The following is a 14,708-nucleotide window of genomic DNA, read 5'->3' as shown; positions in this document are numbered from 1 at the left end:
CAGAATAAAGAAAATGTCATTTTTACCGTAAATTGTACAGCGTGAAAACTCTAATTTAAATTTCCTTACTAAAAAGATAATTTTTGGGGGTTTGCCATACATTTTATGAGAGTTGTCAATACAAAGTACAATTGGTCACGCAACAAACAGGCCCTCATATGGGTCTGTGGATGGAAATATAAAAGAGTTATGGATTTTAGAAGGCGAGGAGGAAAAAACGAAAACGCAAAAATAAAATTGGCCTGGTCCTTAAAGGGGTACTCCGGTGGAAAACTTTTATTTTTTATTTTTTGTTTAAACTGGTGCCAGAAAGTTAAACAGATTTGTAAATGACTTCTATTAAAAAATCTTTACCCTTCCAGTACTTTTCAGCAGCTGTATGCTACAGAGGAAATTCTTTTCTTTTTGAATTTCTTTTTTGTCTTGTCCACAGTGCTCTCTGCTGACACCTCTGTCCGTGTCAGGAACTGTCCAGAGCAGCATAGGTTTGTTATGGGGATTTTCTCCTGCTCTGGACAGTTCCTGACATGGGCATCAGGTGTCAGCAGAGAGCGCTGTGGACAAGACAAAAAAGAAATTCAAAAAGAAAAATAATTTTCTCTGTAGCATACAGCTGCTAAAAAGTACTGGAAGGGTAAAGATTTTTTTAATAGAAGTAATTTACAAATTTGTTTAACTTTCTGGCACCAGAAAAAGAAAAAAGATTAAAAAAAAATGTTTTCCACCGGAGTACCCCTTTAAGGTCAAAATGGGCTTAGTACTTAAGGCGTTAAAGGGGTACTCTGGTAGAAAAATTTTAGTTTTTTTAAATCAACTGGTGCCAGAAAATTAAACAGATTTGTAACTTACTTCTATTAAAAAATCTTAATCCTTCCAGTACTTATTAGCTGCTGAATACTACATAGGAAATTCTTTTCTTTTTGGAACACAGAGCTCTCTGCTGACATCACGACCACAGTGCTCTCTGCTGACATCTCTGTCCATTTTAGGAACTGTCCAGAGCAGCATATGTTTTCTATGGAGATTTTCTCCTACTCTGGACAGTTCTTAAAATGGACAGAGATGTCAGCAGAGAGCAGTGTGCTCGTGATGTCAGCAGAGAGCTCTGTGTTCCAAAAAGAAAAGAATTTCCTCTGTAGTATTCAGCAGCTAATAAGTACTGGAAGGATTAAGATTTTTTTAATAGAATTGATTTACAAATCTGTTTAACTTTTTGGTACCAGTTGATTTAAAAAATAAAAATTCCACCGGAGTACCCCTTTAAGGCCCGTGTAGACTCGTGTATGGTAGCTTTGACCCAACGATTGTTATCTAGATGATCGCTCAGCAGTTCTGTCTATGGCCGCCATGAGATCTGAGGCTTTCATCATCCTTCTCTCGCTCATTTCCAAGTTCGGATGAGTCTGCAGATCGGACATCCGGCTGTCCATGTACTCGTGAGAGGATTTTGGCACCATTGCCCATCAGATGTTCCTACACGAACCTTGGTCGCATTCCAGTCCCTGAACAGGAAATATCTTCATAGTACATCAGCCAATCTCTGGGCGGATCCTTCTATTTATAAAATCTGCTTTGTCTCCTGTCACCCATCAGACCCCCTCGAATTCCTGTCAACATCTTCTCGTCTTCCCCAGTCCTCTAAACTTTGGGGTCCAACCATGGAGCCTCTTATATCAGGGCATGAAGGTCTCAGTAAAACACGATCCCCCGCCTTTTTCATCTTTGTTCCTCTGGTACCACTAAGTTACAAAACTATGTAAACATGGCGGATAAAGTTGACCAAGGCATCAAATCCACTTGGCTTTCCCGGTTTGGGAGTAGGGGTAACGTTTATGACAATGATTGGCGATTGGGCCCCATAAATGTAATATGGGCATCATTGGCAGATCCGTTCCGTGGGACCCTACCCTAAAGGGTAGGGTCACACGGAACGGATCTGCCGATGACGGACCTTACAGTGTGCCTGCTTGTAGCAAGTCACCTAGCGCGCATGCGCAGTGTACTCCACTCCCCCTGCTCCCTGAGCTAGGATGAGAGCAGCTGCAATGCGCGCGAGTACACTGCGCATGCGCGGTGACTCGCAGAACACTGTGGGGGGATTTATCAAAACCCGTCCAGAGGAAAAGTTGCTGAGTCACCCGTAGCAACCAATCAGATCGCTTCTTTCATTTTGCACAGGCCTTTTTAAAAATGAAAGAAGTTTGATGGCCCAGTACGGGAGGTGTTACCCAGTACCCTTGCTGCCCTGTCCAACAGCCTCCCTTCAGTGTCCCCAGGGCCCCTTTTATCCGTAACTTGGTGTCGGAGTCATTATTTCCCCCGTGCCTAGCCCAGGATCCAGCAGTATACCCTCAGGGGGTATCGAGGATAAACCACAACCTGGAGTCACGAATACAAGGGGTTAATGCCATTTGCCCCTACGGTAACAACATCTGCCCTCATCACACCCGGTTACGACACAGAAGCTATCTGATTGGTTGCTATGGGCAACTCAGCAACTTTTCCTCCGTACAGGTTTTGATAAATCTCCCCCCAGTGTGTCTGCTTGTAGCGAAAGATTGCCGCTACGAGCAGACACAGCTGGAGGCACACTGTGAGGTCCGGCATGGGGGTATTTGCAGTGTAAAATACGCTGAAAATCCGTTTCCTGTGATCCTACCGTAAAGGAGATTTATGAAAATTTGTACAGAGGAAAAGTCAACCAGTTGCCCATAGCAACCAATCAGATAACTTCTTTTATTTTTATAGAAGCCTGTGAAGAATGAAAGAAGTTATCTGATTAGTTGCTATGGGCAAATAGGCAACTATCCCTCTCCACAGGTTTTGATAAATCTCTTCTATTGTATCTATAATCTCCATATATCTGGATTATTAAGTATTTCAGATCTGTGGCGCCATATACCAGATGTATAAAGTATTTCTCAATAAGTATAAGACATGAAGATAACTTCTCCATCCCCCCCGCTGGGGGTAATTATTGCCCCTCCGGCCCCATCGCTGCGTTTGTTTAATCTTAATAAGAGAACATCAATCACAGAGAGAATCTGCCCCGAGGCCGGAATCCTCCCCAGATCTGTAATCCATCTATCAGGTCTGATCACTCGCTGTAGATATAATTACAGGGCCCGCAATGACGACCATGTCCATCTCCATTCAATTACCCCGACCCCCTCAGCGGTGAATGTGTCACAGACGGTGTCATCCATTGTGGCTCTCCAGGCGTAGCAGAGCCAAGACACTGAGCGGGAGGCAGAAAAGCCACAATGATCCTTATAATGTCAGAGATGAAAGAGGCCGAGATGTCTGGATTTATTATCATCACATTATCCTGTATCAGATACACACGAAATGTCATACAAAACCATAAACTACTATAATACCGCTCCTATATACAAGAATATAACTACTATAATACTGCTCCTGTATACAAGAATATAACTACTATAATACTGCTCCCATATACAAGAATATAACTACTATAATACTGCCTCCTATACACAAGAATATAACTACTATAATACTGCTCCTATATACAAGGATATAACTACTATAATACTGCTCCTATATACAAGAATATAACTACTATAATACTGCTCCTATATACAAGAATATAACTACTATAATACTGCTCCTATATACAACAATATAACTACTATAATACTGTTCCTATATACAAGAATATAACTACTATAATACTGCTCCTGTATACAAGAATATAACTACTATAATACTGCTCCTATATACAAGAATATAACTACTATAATACTGCTCCTATATACAAGAATATAACTACTATAATACTGCCTCCTATACACAAGAATATAACTACTATAATACTGCTCCCATATACAAGAATATAACTACTATAATACTGCTCCTATATACAAGAATATAACTAATATAATACTGCTCCTATATACAAGAATATAACTACTATAATACTGCTCCTATATACAAGAATATAACTACTATAATACTGCTCCTATATACAAGAATATAACTACTATAATACTGCTCCTATATACAAGAATATAACTACTATAATACTGCTCCTATATACAGGAATATACTATAATACTGCCTCCTATATACAAGAATATAACTACTATAATACTGCTCCTATATACAAGAATATAACTACTATAATACTGCCCCTATATACAAGAATATAACTACTATAATACTGCCTCCTATATACAAGAATATAACTACTATAATACTACTCCTATATACAAGAATATAACTACTATAATACTACTCCTATGTATAATAATATAACTACTATAATACTGCCTCCTATATACAAGAATATAACTACTATAATACTGCCTCCTATATACAAGAATATAACTACTATAATACTGCCTCCTATATACAAAAATATAACTACTATAATACTGCTCCTATATACAAGAATATAACTACTATAATACTGTCCCCTATATACAAGAATATAACTACTATAATACTGCTCCTATATACAAGAATATAACTACTATAATACTGCTCCTATATACAAGAATATAACTACTATAATACTGCCCTCATATGCAAGAATATAACTACTATAATACTGCTCCTATATACAAGAATATAACTACTATAATACTGCTCCTATATACAAGAATATAACTACTATAATACTGTCCCCTATATACAAGAATATAACTACTATAATACTGCTCCTATATACAAGAATATAACTACTATAATACTGCTCCTATATACAAGAATATAACTACTATAATACTGCCTCCTATATACAAGAATATAACTACTGTAATACTGCTCCTATATACAAGAATATAACTACTATAATACTGCTCCTATATACAAGAATATAATTACTATAATACTGCTCCTATATACAAGAATATAACTACTATAATACTGCTCCTATATACAAGAATATATCTACTATAATACTGCTCCTATATACAAGAATATAACTACTATAATACTGCTCCTATATACAAGAATATAACTACTATAATACTGCTCCTATATACAAGAATATAACTACTATAATACTGTCCCCTATATACAAGAATATAACTACTATAATACTGCTCCTATATACAAGAATATAACTACTATAATACTGCTCCTATATACAAGAATATAACTACTATAATACTGCCCTCATATGCAAGAATATAACTACTATAATACTGCTCCTATATACAAGAATATAACTACTATAATACTGCTCCTATATACAAGAATATAACTACTATAATACTGTCCCCTATATACAAGAATATAACTACTATAATACTGCTCCTATATACAAGAATATAACTACTATAATACTGCTCCTATATACAAGAATATAACTACTATAATACTGCCTCCTATATACAAGAATATAACTACTGTAATACTGCTCCTATATACAAGAATATAACTACTATAATACTGCTCCTATATACAAGAATATAATTACTATAATACTGCTCCTATACACAAGAATATAACTACTATAATACTGCTCCTATATACAAGAATATAACTACTATAATACTGCTCCTATATACAAGAATATAACTACTATAATACTGCTCCTATATACAAGAATATAACTACTATAATACTGCTCCTATATACAAGAATATAACTACTATAATACTGCTCCTATATACAAGAATATAACTACTATAATACTGCTCCTATATACAAGAATATAACTACTATAATACTGCTCCTTTATACAAGAATATAACTACTATAATACTGTCCCCTATATACAAGAATATAACTATTATAATACTGCTCCTATATACAAGAATATAACTACTATAATACTGTCCCCTATATACAAGAATATAACTATTATAATACTGCTCCTATATACAAGAATATAACTACTATAATACTGTCCCCTATATACAAGAATATAACTACTATAATACTGTCCCCTATATACAAGAATATAACTACTATAATACTGCTCCTATATACAAGAATATAACTACTATAATACTGTCCCCTATATACAAGAATATAACTACTATAATACTGTCCCCTATATACAAGAATATAACTACTATAATACTGCTCCTATATACAAGAATATAACTGCTATAATACTGCTCCTATATACAAGAATATAACTACTATAATACTGCTCCTATAGACAAGAATATAACTACTATAATACTGCTCCTATACACAAGAATATAACTACTATAATACTGCTCCTATATACAAGAATATAACTACTATAATACTGCTCCTATATACAAGAATATAACTACTATAATACTGCTCCTATATACAAGAATATAACTACTATAATACTGCTCCTATATACAAGAATATAACTACTATAATACTGCTTCTATATACAAGAATATAACTACTATAATACTGCCTCCTATATACAAGAATATAACTACTATATTACTGCTCCTATATACAAGAATATAACTACTATAATATTGCTCCTATATACAAGAATATAACTACTATAATACTGCCTCCTATATACAAGAATATAACTACTATAATACTGCTCCTATATACAAGAATATTACTACTATAATACTGCTCCTATATACAAGAATATAACTACTATAATACTGCTCCTATATACAGGAATATAACTACTATAATACTGCTCCTATATACAAGAATATAACTACTATAATACTGCTCCTATATACAAGAATATAACTACTATAATACTGCCTCCTATATACAAGAATATAACTACTATAATACTGCCCCCTATATACAAGAATATAACTACTATAATACTGCCCCCTATATACAAGAATATAACTACTATAATACTGCCTCCTATATACAAGAATATAACTACTATAATACTGCTCCTATATACAAGAATATAACTACTATAATACTGCCTCCTATATACAAGAATATAACTACTATAATACTGCTCCCTATGAACAGTACTTGGCGGTGGGTCAGGTGACGGTCGGTATTTCGCGCTGTAATGTATTCAGTGAATTCTTGAATGAGAGGAGAGAAATGTTTTCGGTGACTCAGGGTCTCGTCATCTCGTTAGTCAGTGACTAGAAGCTCCCGGGGCCCTCTTTAACCCCGCGCCTTCTGGAAGGGATCGCTGCCTGTGTTATATATGGCCGGGGCCTCGCCACAGCCGAACTGCGGATCAGATTCATCCCATGTGACTTGGCCCGGTGCCCCCCGGAGGAGCGGTGCAGACGTTGCGCTGTGCCGGAGGAATGGCGTGCCAAACACCCCCATTCTCCCTGGAGTTTCGGATTCTGTCAAGTTTGTTACAATGTATCAGTAACAGTCTGGATTGTGGGAGCGTCTATACCAGCCTTTCCCAACCAGCGTGCCTCCAGCTGTTGCAAAACGACAACTCCCAGCATGCCCGGACAGCCTTTGGCTGTCCGGGCATGCAGGGAGTTGTCGTTTTGCAACAGCTGGAGGCACGCTGGTTGCGAAGCGGTGGCCTATACTGATACAATGTAACAAATCATTGCTTTATATATTTTTTTCGTACAACACAGCGCCACCCTTTCCCTCAGGTGGTATGTGGTATTACAACTCTAACCTATTGACTTCAATGGAAATGAGCTGCAATACCACACCCAACCTGAGGACGAGGGTGGCGCTGTTTCTGGAAAAATTTATAATTTTTAACCGTTGATTTTCCAAGAGAGATGAGCGTCCCTACCAGCATTTCCCAACCAGTGTGCCTCCAGCTGTTTAAAAAACTATAACTCCCAGCATTTGCAACAGCTGTAGGCATACTGGTTGGGAAATGTTGGTCTGTACTGGCACAATGTAACAAAAACATTGCTTTATATGTTAAAAATGTAGGATTAGAAAACACAGCGCCACCCTTGTCCTCAGGTTGGGAGTAGAATTGCAGCTCATTTCTAAATGCAGTGAATGGAGCGGAGTTGTAATACCACACATCACCTGAGGGCAAGGGTGGCGCTGTGTTTTTCTAATCTTACGTAAAAAATATAAAACACAGCGCCACCTTGTCCCCAGGTCGGATGTGGTATTGCAGTTCATTTGTAAGTGAAGTGAATGGAACCGAATTGTAATCCCACTCATCACCTAAGGACAAGGATGGCGCTGTGTCTTTTCAAATCTTATGTAATAAACATAAAACACAGCGCCATCCTTGCCCTCAGGTGATGTGTGGGATTGCAATTCGGTTCCATTCACTTCAATTACAAATGAGCTGCAATACCATATCCGACCTAGGGGACAAGGTGGCGCTGTGTTTTATATTTTTCACGTAGAATTAGAAAAATACAGCGCCACCCTTGTCCTCAGGTAGTGTGTGGTATTACAACCAATTTCCATTAAAGTGAATGGAGCGAAGTTGTCGTACCACACACCACCTGAGAGCTAGGGTGGCGCTGTGTTTTTCTAATCCTATGTTATAATATAAAGCACAGCGCCACCCCTGTCCTCAGGTGATATGTGGTATTACAACTCTACCCTATTGGCTTCATTAGAAATTAGCTGCGATACCACACCCAACCTGAGGGCAAGGGTGGCACTGTGTTTTTGTAATCCTACATTATAATATAAAGCACAGCACCACCCTTGTCCTCAGGTGATGTGTGATATTACAACTCTACCCTATTGACTTCAATTGGAAATGAGCTGCAATACCACACCCAACCTGAGGACAAGGGTGGCGCTGTTTCTGGAAGATTCTTGGCCGACCAAGTACAGTGACCTCCACTGCTCGCTTCCTGACCTACCCGGCCAGAACTACAACTCCCAGCAGCCTTTGTGTCCCCTCCGTCCATGCTGGTGGCCGGGTCTCCTGTAATGGTTGTTGACAGTCAGGTGCCTCCTTTAGGTATGTGAGGTTGCGGTGGCGCCCCCTTTGATGTGGTGGCGGTGTCCGGCCCTCCGTGTGGTCAGGGCGTCAGTGGTTTATGAGGTGACATCACAGATCAGCGCCCCCCTCCTCCCGGTGAGGTGAATGGCTCCTTGTGATGTTGTAGATGCTGTGGTCGGAGTTCCTCCTCCTCGCTCCTTACTGTCTCAGTGACTTTATGGAGGTGTTTATATCATTCCGAGGGTCTCCTGTGCAGCTCCCCCACTGGAGAAGCTAAGAATTACACAGAGGCCGCTCAGTGGGTTGTTATAATAGAGCAGTGGCTGTCCGGGCATGCTGGGAGTTGTAGTTTTGCAACATCTGGAGGTCCGCTGATTGGAGACCACTGTAATAGAGGATTATAGGTGATCCGCTTATATATTGCAGGGTGGACAGGAGCAGCCCCGAGGACTGTCTGCGGGACCCCCGACTCCCCAACGTCTGCTCCGTCAGGAACTCCAAGCTGTGGATGTCCTACCAGATGAACATCACCGAGGAGAACCCGCTGGGCTCCAGCTTCAGGATCATGGAGTTCTATGTCCAGTCTATAGGTGAGCGGCACCTCACGGTATGTGTGTATACTGCTGTGTATGTGTGTATACTGCTGTGTATGTGTGTACTGCTGTGTATGTGTGTACTGCTGTGTATGTGTACTGCTGTGTATGTGTACTGCTGTGTATGTGTGTATACTGCTGTGTATGTGTGTATACTGCTGTGTATGTGTGTATACTGCTGTGTATGTGTGTATACTGCTGTGTATGTGTGTATACTGCTATGTATGTGTACTGCTGTGTATGTGTATACTGCTGTGTATGTGTGTATACTGCTGTGTATGTGTACTGCTGTGTATGTGTATACTGCTGTGTATGTGTACTGCTGTGTGTGTGTGTGTACTGCTGTGTATGTGTGTATACTGCTGTGTATGTGTACTGCTGTGTGTGTGTACTGCTGTGTATGTGTGTACTGCTGTGTATGTGTGTACTGCTGTGTATGTGTGTACTGCTGTGTATGTGTGTACTGCTGTGTATGTGTATACTGCTGTGTATGTGTACTGCTGTGTATGTGTGTACTGCTGTGTATGTGTACTGCTGTGTATGTGTACTGCTGTGTATGTGTGTATACTGCTGTGTATGTGTGTATACTACTGTGTATGTGTGTACTGCTGTGTATGTGTGTATACTGCTGTGTATGTGTACTGCTGTGTATGTGTGTATACTACTGTGTATGTGTATACTGCTGTGTATGTGTGTATACTGCTGTGTATGTGTACTGCTGTGTATGTGTACTGCTGTGTATGTGTGTATACTGCTGTGTATGTGTGTATACTGCTGTGTATGTGTGTACTGCTGTGTATGTGTACTGCTGTGTATGTGTGTATACTGCTGTGTATGTGTGTATACTGCTGTGTATGTGTGTATACTGCTGTGTATGTGTGTACTGCTGTGTATGTGTACTGCTGTGTATGTGTACTGCTGTGTATGTGTGTACTGCTGTGTATGTGTGTACTGCTGTGTATGTGTACTGCTGTGTATGTGTACTGCTGTGTATGTGTGTACTGCTGTGTATGTGTGTATACTGCTGTGTATGTGTGTATACTGCTGTGTATGTGTGTACTGCTGTGTATGTGTGTATACTGCTGTGTATGTGTGTATACTGCTGTGTATGTGTGTACTGCTGTGTATGTGTGTATACTGCTGTGTATGTGTGTATACTGCTGTGTATGTGTGTATACTGCTGTGTATGTGTGTACTGCTGTGTATGTGTACTGCTGTGTATGTGTACTGCTGTGTATGTGTGTATACTGCTGTGTATGTGTGTACTGCTGTGTGTGTGTACTGCTGTGTATGTGTGTACTGCTGTGTATGTGTGTATACTGCTGTGTATGTGTGTACTGCTGTGTATGTGTGTACTGCTGTGTATGTGTGTACTGCTGTGTATGTGTACTGCTGTGTATGTGTATACTGCTGTGTATGTGTATACTGCTGTGTATGTGTGTATACTGCTGTGTATGTGTGTACTGCTGTGTGTGTGTACTGCTGTGTGTGTGTACTGCTGTGTATGTGTGTACTGCTGTGTATGTGTGTATACTGCTGTGTATGTGTGTACTGCTGTGTATGTTTGTACTGCTGTGTATGTGTGTATACTGCTGTGTATGTGTGTACTGCTGTGTATGTGTGTACTGCTGTGTATGTGTGTACTGCTGTGTGTGTGTGTGTACTGCTGTGTATGTGTACTGCTGTGTATGTGTACTGCTGTGTATGTGTGTATACTGCTGTGTATGTGTATACTGCTGTGTATGTGTACTGCTGTGTATGTTTGTACTGCTGTGTATGTGTGTATACTGCTGTGTATGTGTGTACTGCTGTGTGTGTGTACTGCTGTGTATGTGTATACTGCTGTGTATGTGTATACTGCTGTGTATGTGTATACTGCTGTGTGTGTGTGTACTGCTGTGTATGTGTGTACTGCTGTGTATGTGTGTACTGCTGTGTATGTGTATACTGCTGTGTATGTGTATACTGCTGTGTATGTGTATACTGCTGTGTGTGTGTGTACTGCTGTGTGTGTGTGTACTGCTGTGTATGTGTGTACTGCTGTGTGTATGTGTGTTCTGCTGTGTATGTGTGTACTGCTGTGTATGTGTACTGCTGTGTATGTGTACTGCTGTGTATGTGTGTACTGCTGTGTGTATGTGTGTTCTGCTGTGTATGTGTGTACTGCTGTGTATGTGTACTGCTGTGTATGTGTACTGCTGTGTATGTTTGTACTGCTGTGTATGTGTGTATACTGCTGTGTATGTGTATACTGCTGTGTATGTGTGTATACTGCTGTGTATGTGTATACTGCTGTGTATGTGTGTATACTGCTGTGTATGTGTACTGCTGTGTATGTGTATACTGCTGTGTATGTGTGTATACTGCTGTGTATGTGTATACTGCTGTGTATGTGTGTATACTGCTGTGTATGTGTGTATACTGCTGTGTATGTGTGTGTACTGCTGTGTGTGTGTACTGCTGTGTATGTGTGTGTATACTGCTGTGTATGTGTACTGCTGTGTATGTGTGTATGTGTATACTACTGTGTATGTGTGTACTGCTGTGTATGTGTGGACTGCTGTGTATGTGTACTGCTGTGTATGTGTGTATACTGCTGTGTATGTGTATACTGCTGTGTATGTGTACTGCTGTGTATGTGTACTGCTGTGTATGTGTGTATACTGCTGTGTATGTGTGTATACTGCTGTGTTTGTGTGTGTGTACTGCTGTGTATGTGTGTATACTGCTGTGTATGTGTGTATACTGCTGTGTATGTGTATACTGCTGTGTATGTGTGTGTACTGCTGTGTATGTGTGTACTGCTGTGTATACTGCTGTGTATGTGTATACTGCTGTGTATGTGTGTGTACTGCTGTGTATGTGTGTATACTGCTGTGTATGTGTGTATACTGCTGTGTATGTGTGTACTGCTGTGTATGTGTATACTGCTGTGTATGTGTGTACTGCTGTGTATGTGTATTGCTGTGTATGTGTATTGCTGTGTATGTGTGTACTGCTGTGTATGTGTGTATACTGCTGTGTATGTGTGTATACTGCTGTGTATGTGTGTATACTGCTGTGTATGTGTATACTGCTGTGTATGTGTGTATACTGCTGTGTATGTGTGTATACTGCTGTGTATGTGTATACTGCTGTGTATGTGTGTACTGCTGTGTATGTGTATACTGCTGTGTATACTGCTGTGTATGTGTGTGTACTGCTGTGTATGTGTATACTGCTGTGTATGTGTGTGTTCTGCTGTGTATGTGTATACTGCTGTGTATGTGTGTACTGCTGTGTATATGTACTGCTGTGTATGTGTGTATACTGCTGTGTATGTGTATACTGCTGTGTATGTGTGTGTACTGCTGTGTATGTGTGTATACTGCTGTGTATGTGTACTGCTGTGTATGTGTGTATACTGCTGTGTATGTGTATACTGCTGTGTATATGTACTGCTGTGTATGTGTGTACTGCTGTGTATGTGTATACTGCTGTGTATGTGTATACTGCTGTGTATGTGTACTGCTGTGTATGTGTGTATACTGCTGTGTATGTGTACTGCTGTGTATGTGTGTATACTGCTGTGTATGTGTGTTCTGCTGTGTATGTGTGTACTGCTGTGTATGTGTGTACTGCTGTGTATGTGTATACTGCTGTGTATGTGTATACTGCTGTGTATGTGTGTACTGCTGTGTATGTGTGTACTGCTGTGTGTATGTGTGTTCTGCTGTGTATGTGTGTTCTGCTGTGTATGTGTGTACTGCTGTGTATGTGTGTGTGTACTGCTGTGTATGTGTGTATACTGCTGTGTATGTGTGTGTATACTGCTGTGTATGTGTGTATACTGCTGTGTATGTGTGTACTGCTGTGTATGTGTGTATACTGCTGTGTATGTGTGTATACTGCTGTGTATGTGTGTATACTGCTGTGTATGTGTGTACTGCTGTGTATGTGTGTACTGCTGTGTATGTGTACTGCTGTGTATGTGTATACTGCTGTGTATACTGCTGTGTATGTGTATACTGCTGTGTATGTGCGTACTGCTGTGTGTGTGTGATGTGTACAGTGGGGGGCAGTATGGTAGGTGTATAGTGGGGGGGCAGTGTGGTCGGTGTATAGTGGGGACAGTGTGGTCGGTGTATAGTGGGGGGGCAGTGTGGTCGGTGTATAGTGGGGACAGTGTGGTCGGTGTATAGTGGGGGACAGTGTGGTCGGTGTATAGTGGGGGGGCAGTGTGGTCGGTGTATAGTGGGGGGGGCAGTGTGGTCGGTGTATAGTGGGGGGGCAGTGTGGTCGGTGTATAGTGGGGGGGGCAGTGTGGTCGGTGTATAGTGGGGGACAGTGTGGTCAGTGTATAGTGGGGGGCCGTGTGGTCGGTGTATAGTGGGGGACAGTGTGGTCGGTGTATAGTGGGGGACCGTGTGGTCGGTGTATAGTGGGGGGGGCAGTGTGGTCGGTGTATAGTGGGGGACAGTGTGGTCAGTGTATAGTGGGGGGCCGTGTGGTCGGTGTATAGTGGGGGACAGTGTGGTCGGTGTATAGTGGGGGACCGTGTGGTCGGTGTATAGTGGGGGGGGCAGTGTGGTCGGTGTATAGTGGGGGACCGTGTGGTCGGTGTATAGTGGGGGACAGTGTGGTCGGTGTATAGTGGGGGACAGTGTGGTCGGTGTATAGTGGGGGGCAGTGTGGTCGGTGTATAGTGGGGGACAGTGTGGTCGGTGTATAGTGGGGGACAGTGTGGTCGGTGTATAGTGGGGGACAGTGTGGTCGGTGTATAGTGGGGGGGCAGTGTGGTCGGTGTATAGTGGGGGACAGTGTGGTCAGTGTATAGTGGGGGGCCGTGTGGTCGGTGTATAGTGGGGGACCGTGTGGTCGGTGTATAGTGGGGGCAGTATGGTTGGTGTATAGTGGGGGCAGTATGGTTGGTGTATAGTGGGGGACAGTGTGGTCGGTGTATAGTGGGGGGCAGTGTGGTCGGTGTATAGTGGGGGACAGTGTGGTCGGTGTATAGTGGGGGACAGTGTGGTCAGTGAATAGTGGGGGACCGTGTGGTCGGTTTATAGTGGGGGGGCAGTGTGGTCGGTGTATAGTGGGGGACAGTGTGGTCAGTGTATAGTGGGGGGCCGTGTGGTCGGTGTACAATGGGGGGCAGTATGGTTGGTGTATAGTGGGGGACCGTGTGGTCGGTGTATAGTGGGGGACAGTATGGTCGGTGTATAGTGGGGGCAGTATGGTTGGTGTATAGTGGGGGACCGTGTGGTCAGTGTATAGTGGGGGACAGTGTGGTCGGTGTATAGTGGGGGCAGTATGGTTGGTGTATAGTG

The 14,708-nt window shown here is 41.4% G+C and overlaps 1 protein-coding gene across 2 annotated transcripts in view; it reads left to right on the top strand.

The window, feature by feature from the left end:
• Window positions 1-14,708, top strand: part of IL11RA (interleukin 11 receptor subunit alpha) — a 136,475-nt gene that overhangs the window by 105,533 nt on the left and 16,234 nt on the right. For both annotated transcript variants that reach the window (XM_056551474.1, XM_056551473.1), the window contains exon 6: window positions 9,233-9,396. In XM_056551474.1, coding sequence (XP_056407449.1) covers window positions 9,233-9,396 — 164 coding nt within the window. The remainder of the gene's footprint in view (window positions 1-9,232; window positions 9,397-14,708) is intronic.

This window comes from Hyla sarda, chromosome 1, assembly GCF_029499605.1.
Source record: "Hyla sarda isolate aHylSar1 chromosome 1, aHylSar1.hap1, whole genome shotgun sequence".
In the NCBI taxonomy this organism is placed as follows: domain Eukaryota; kingdom Metazoa; phylum Chordata; class Amphibia; order Anura; family Hylidae; genus Hyla; species Hyla sarda.
The sequence above is the reverse complement of the archived record's forward strand: the minus strand, read 5'-3'. Positions and strand labels throughout refer to the sequence as shown.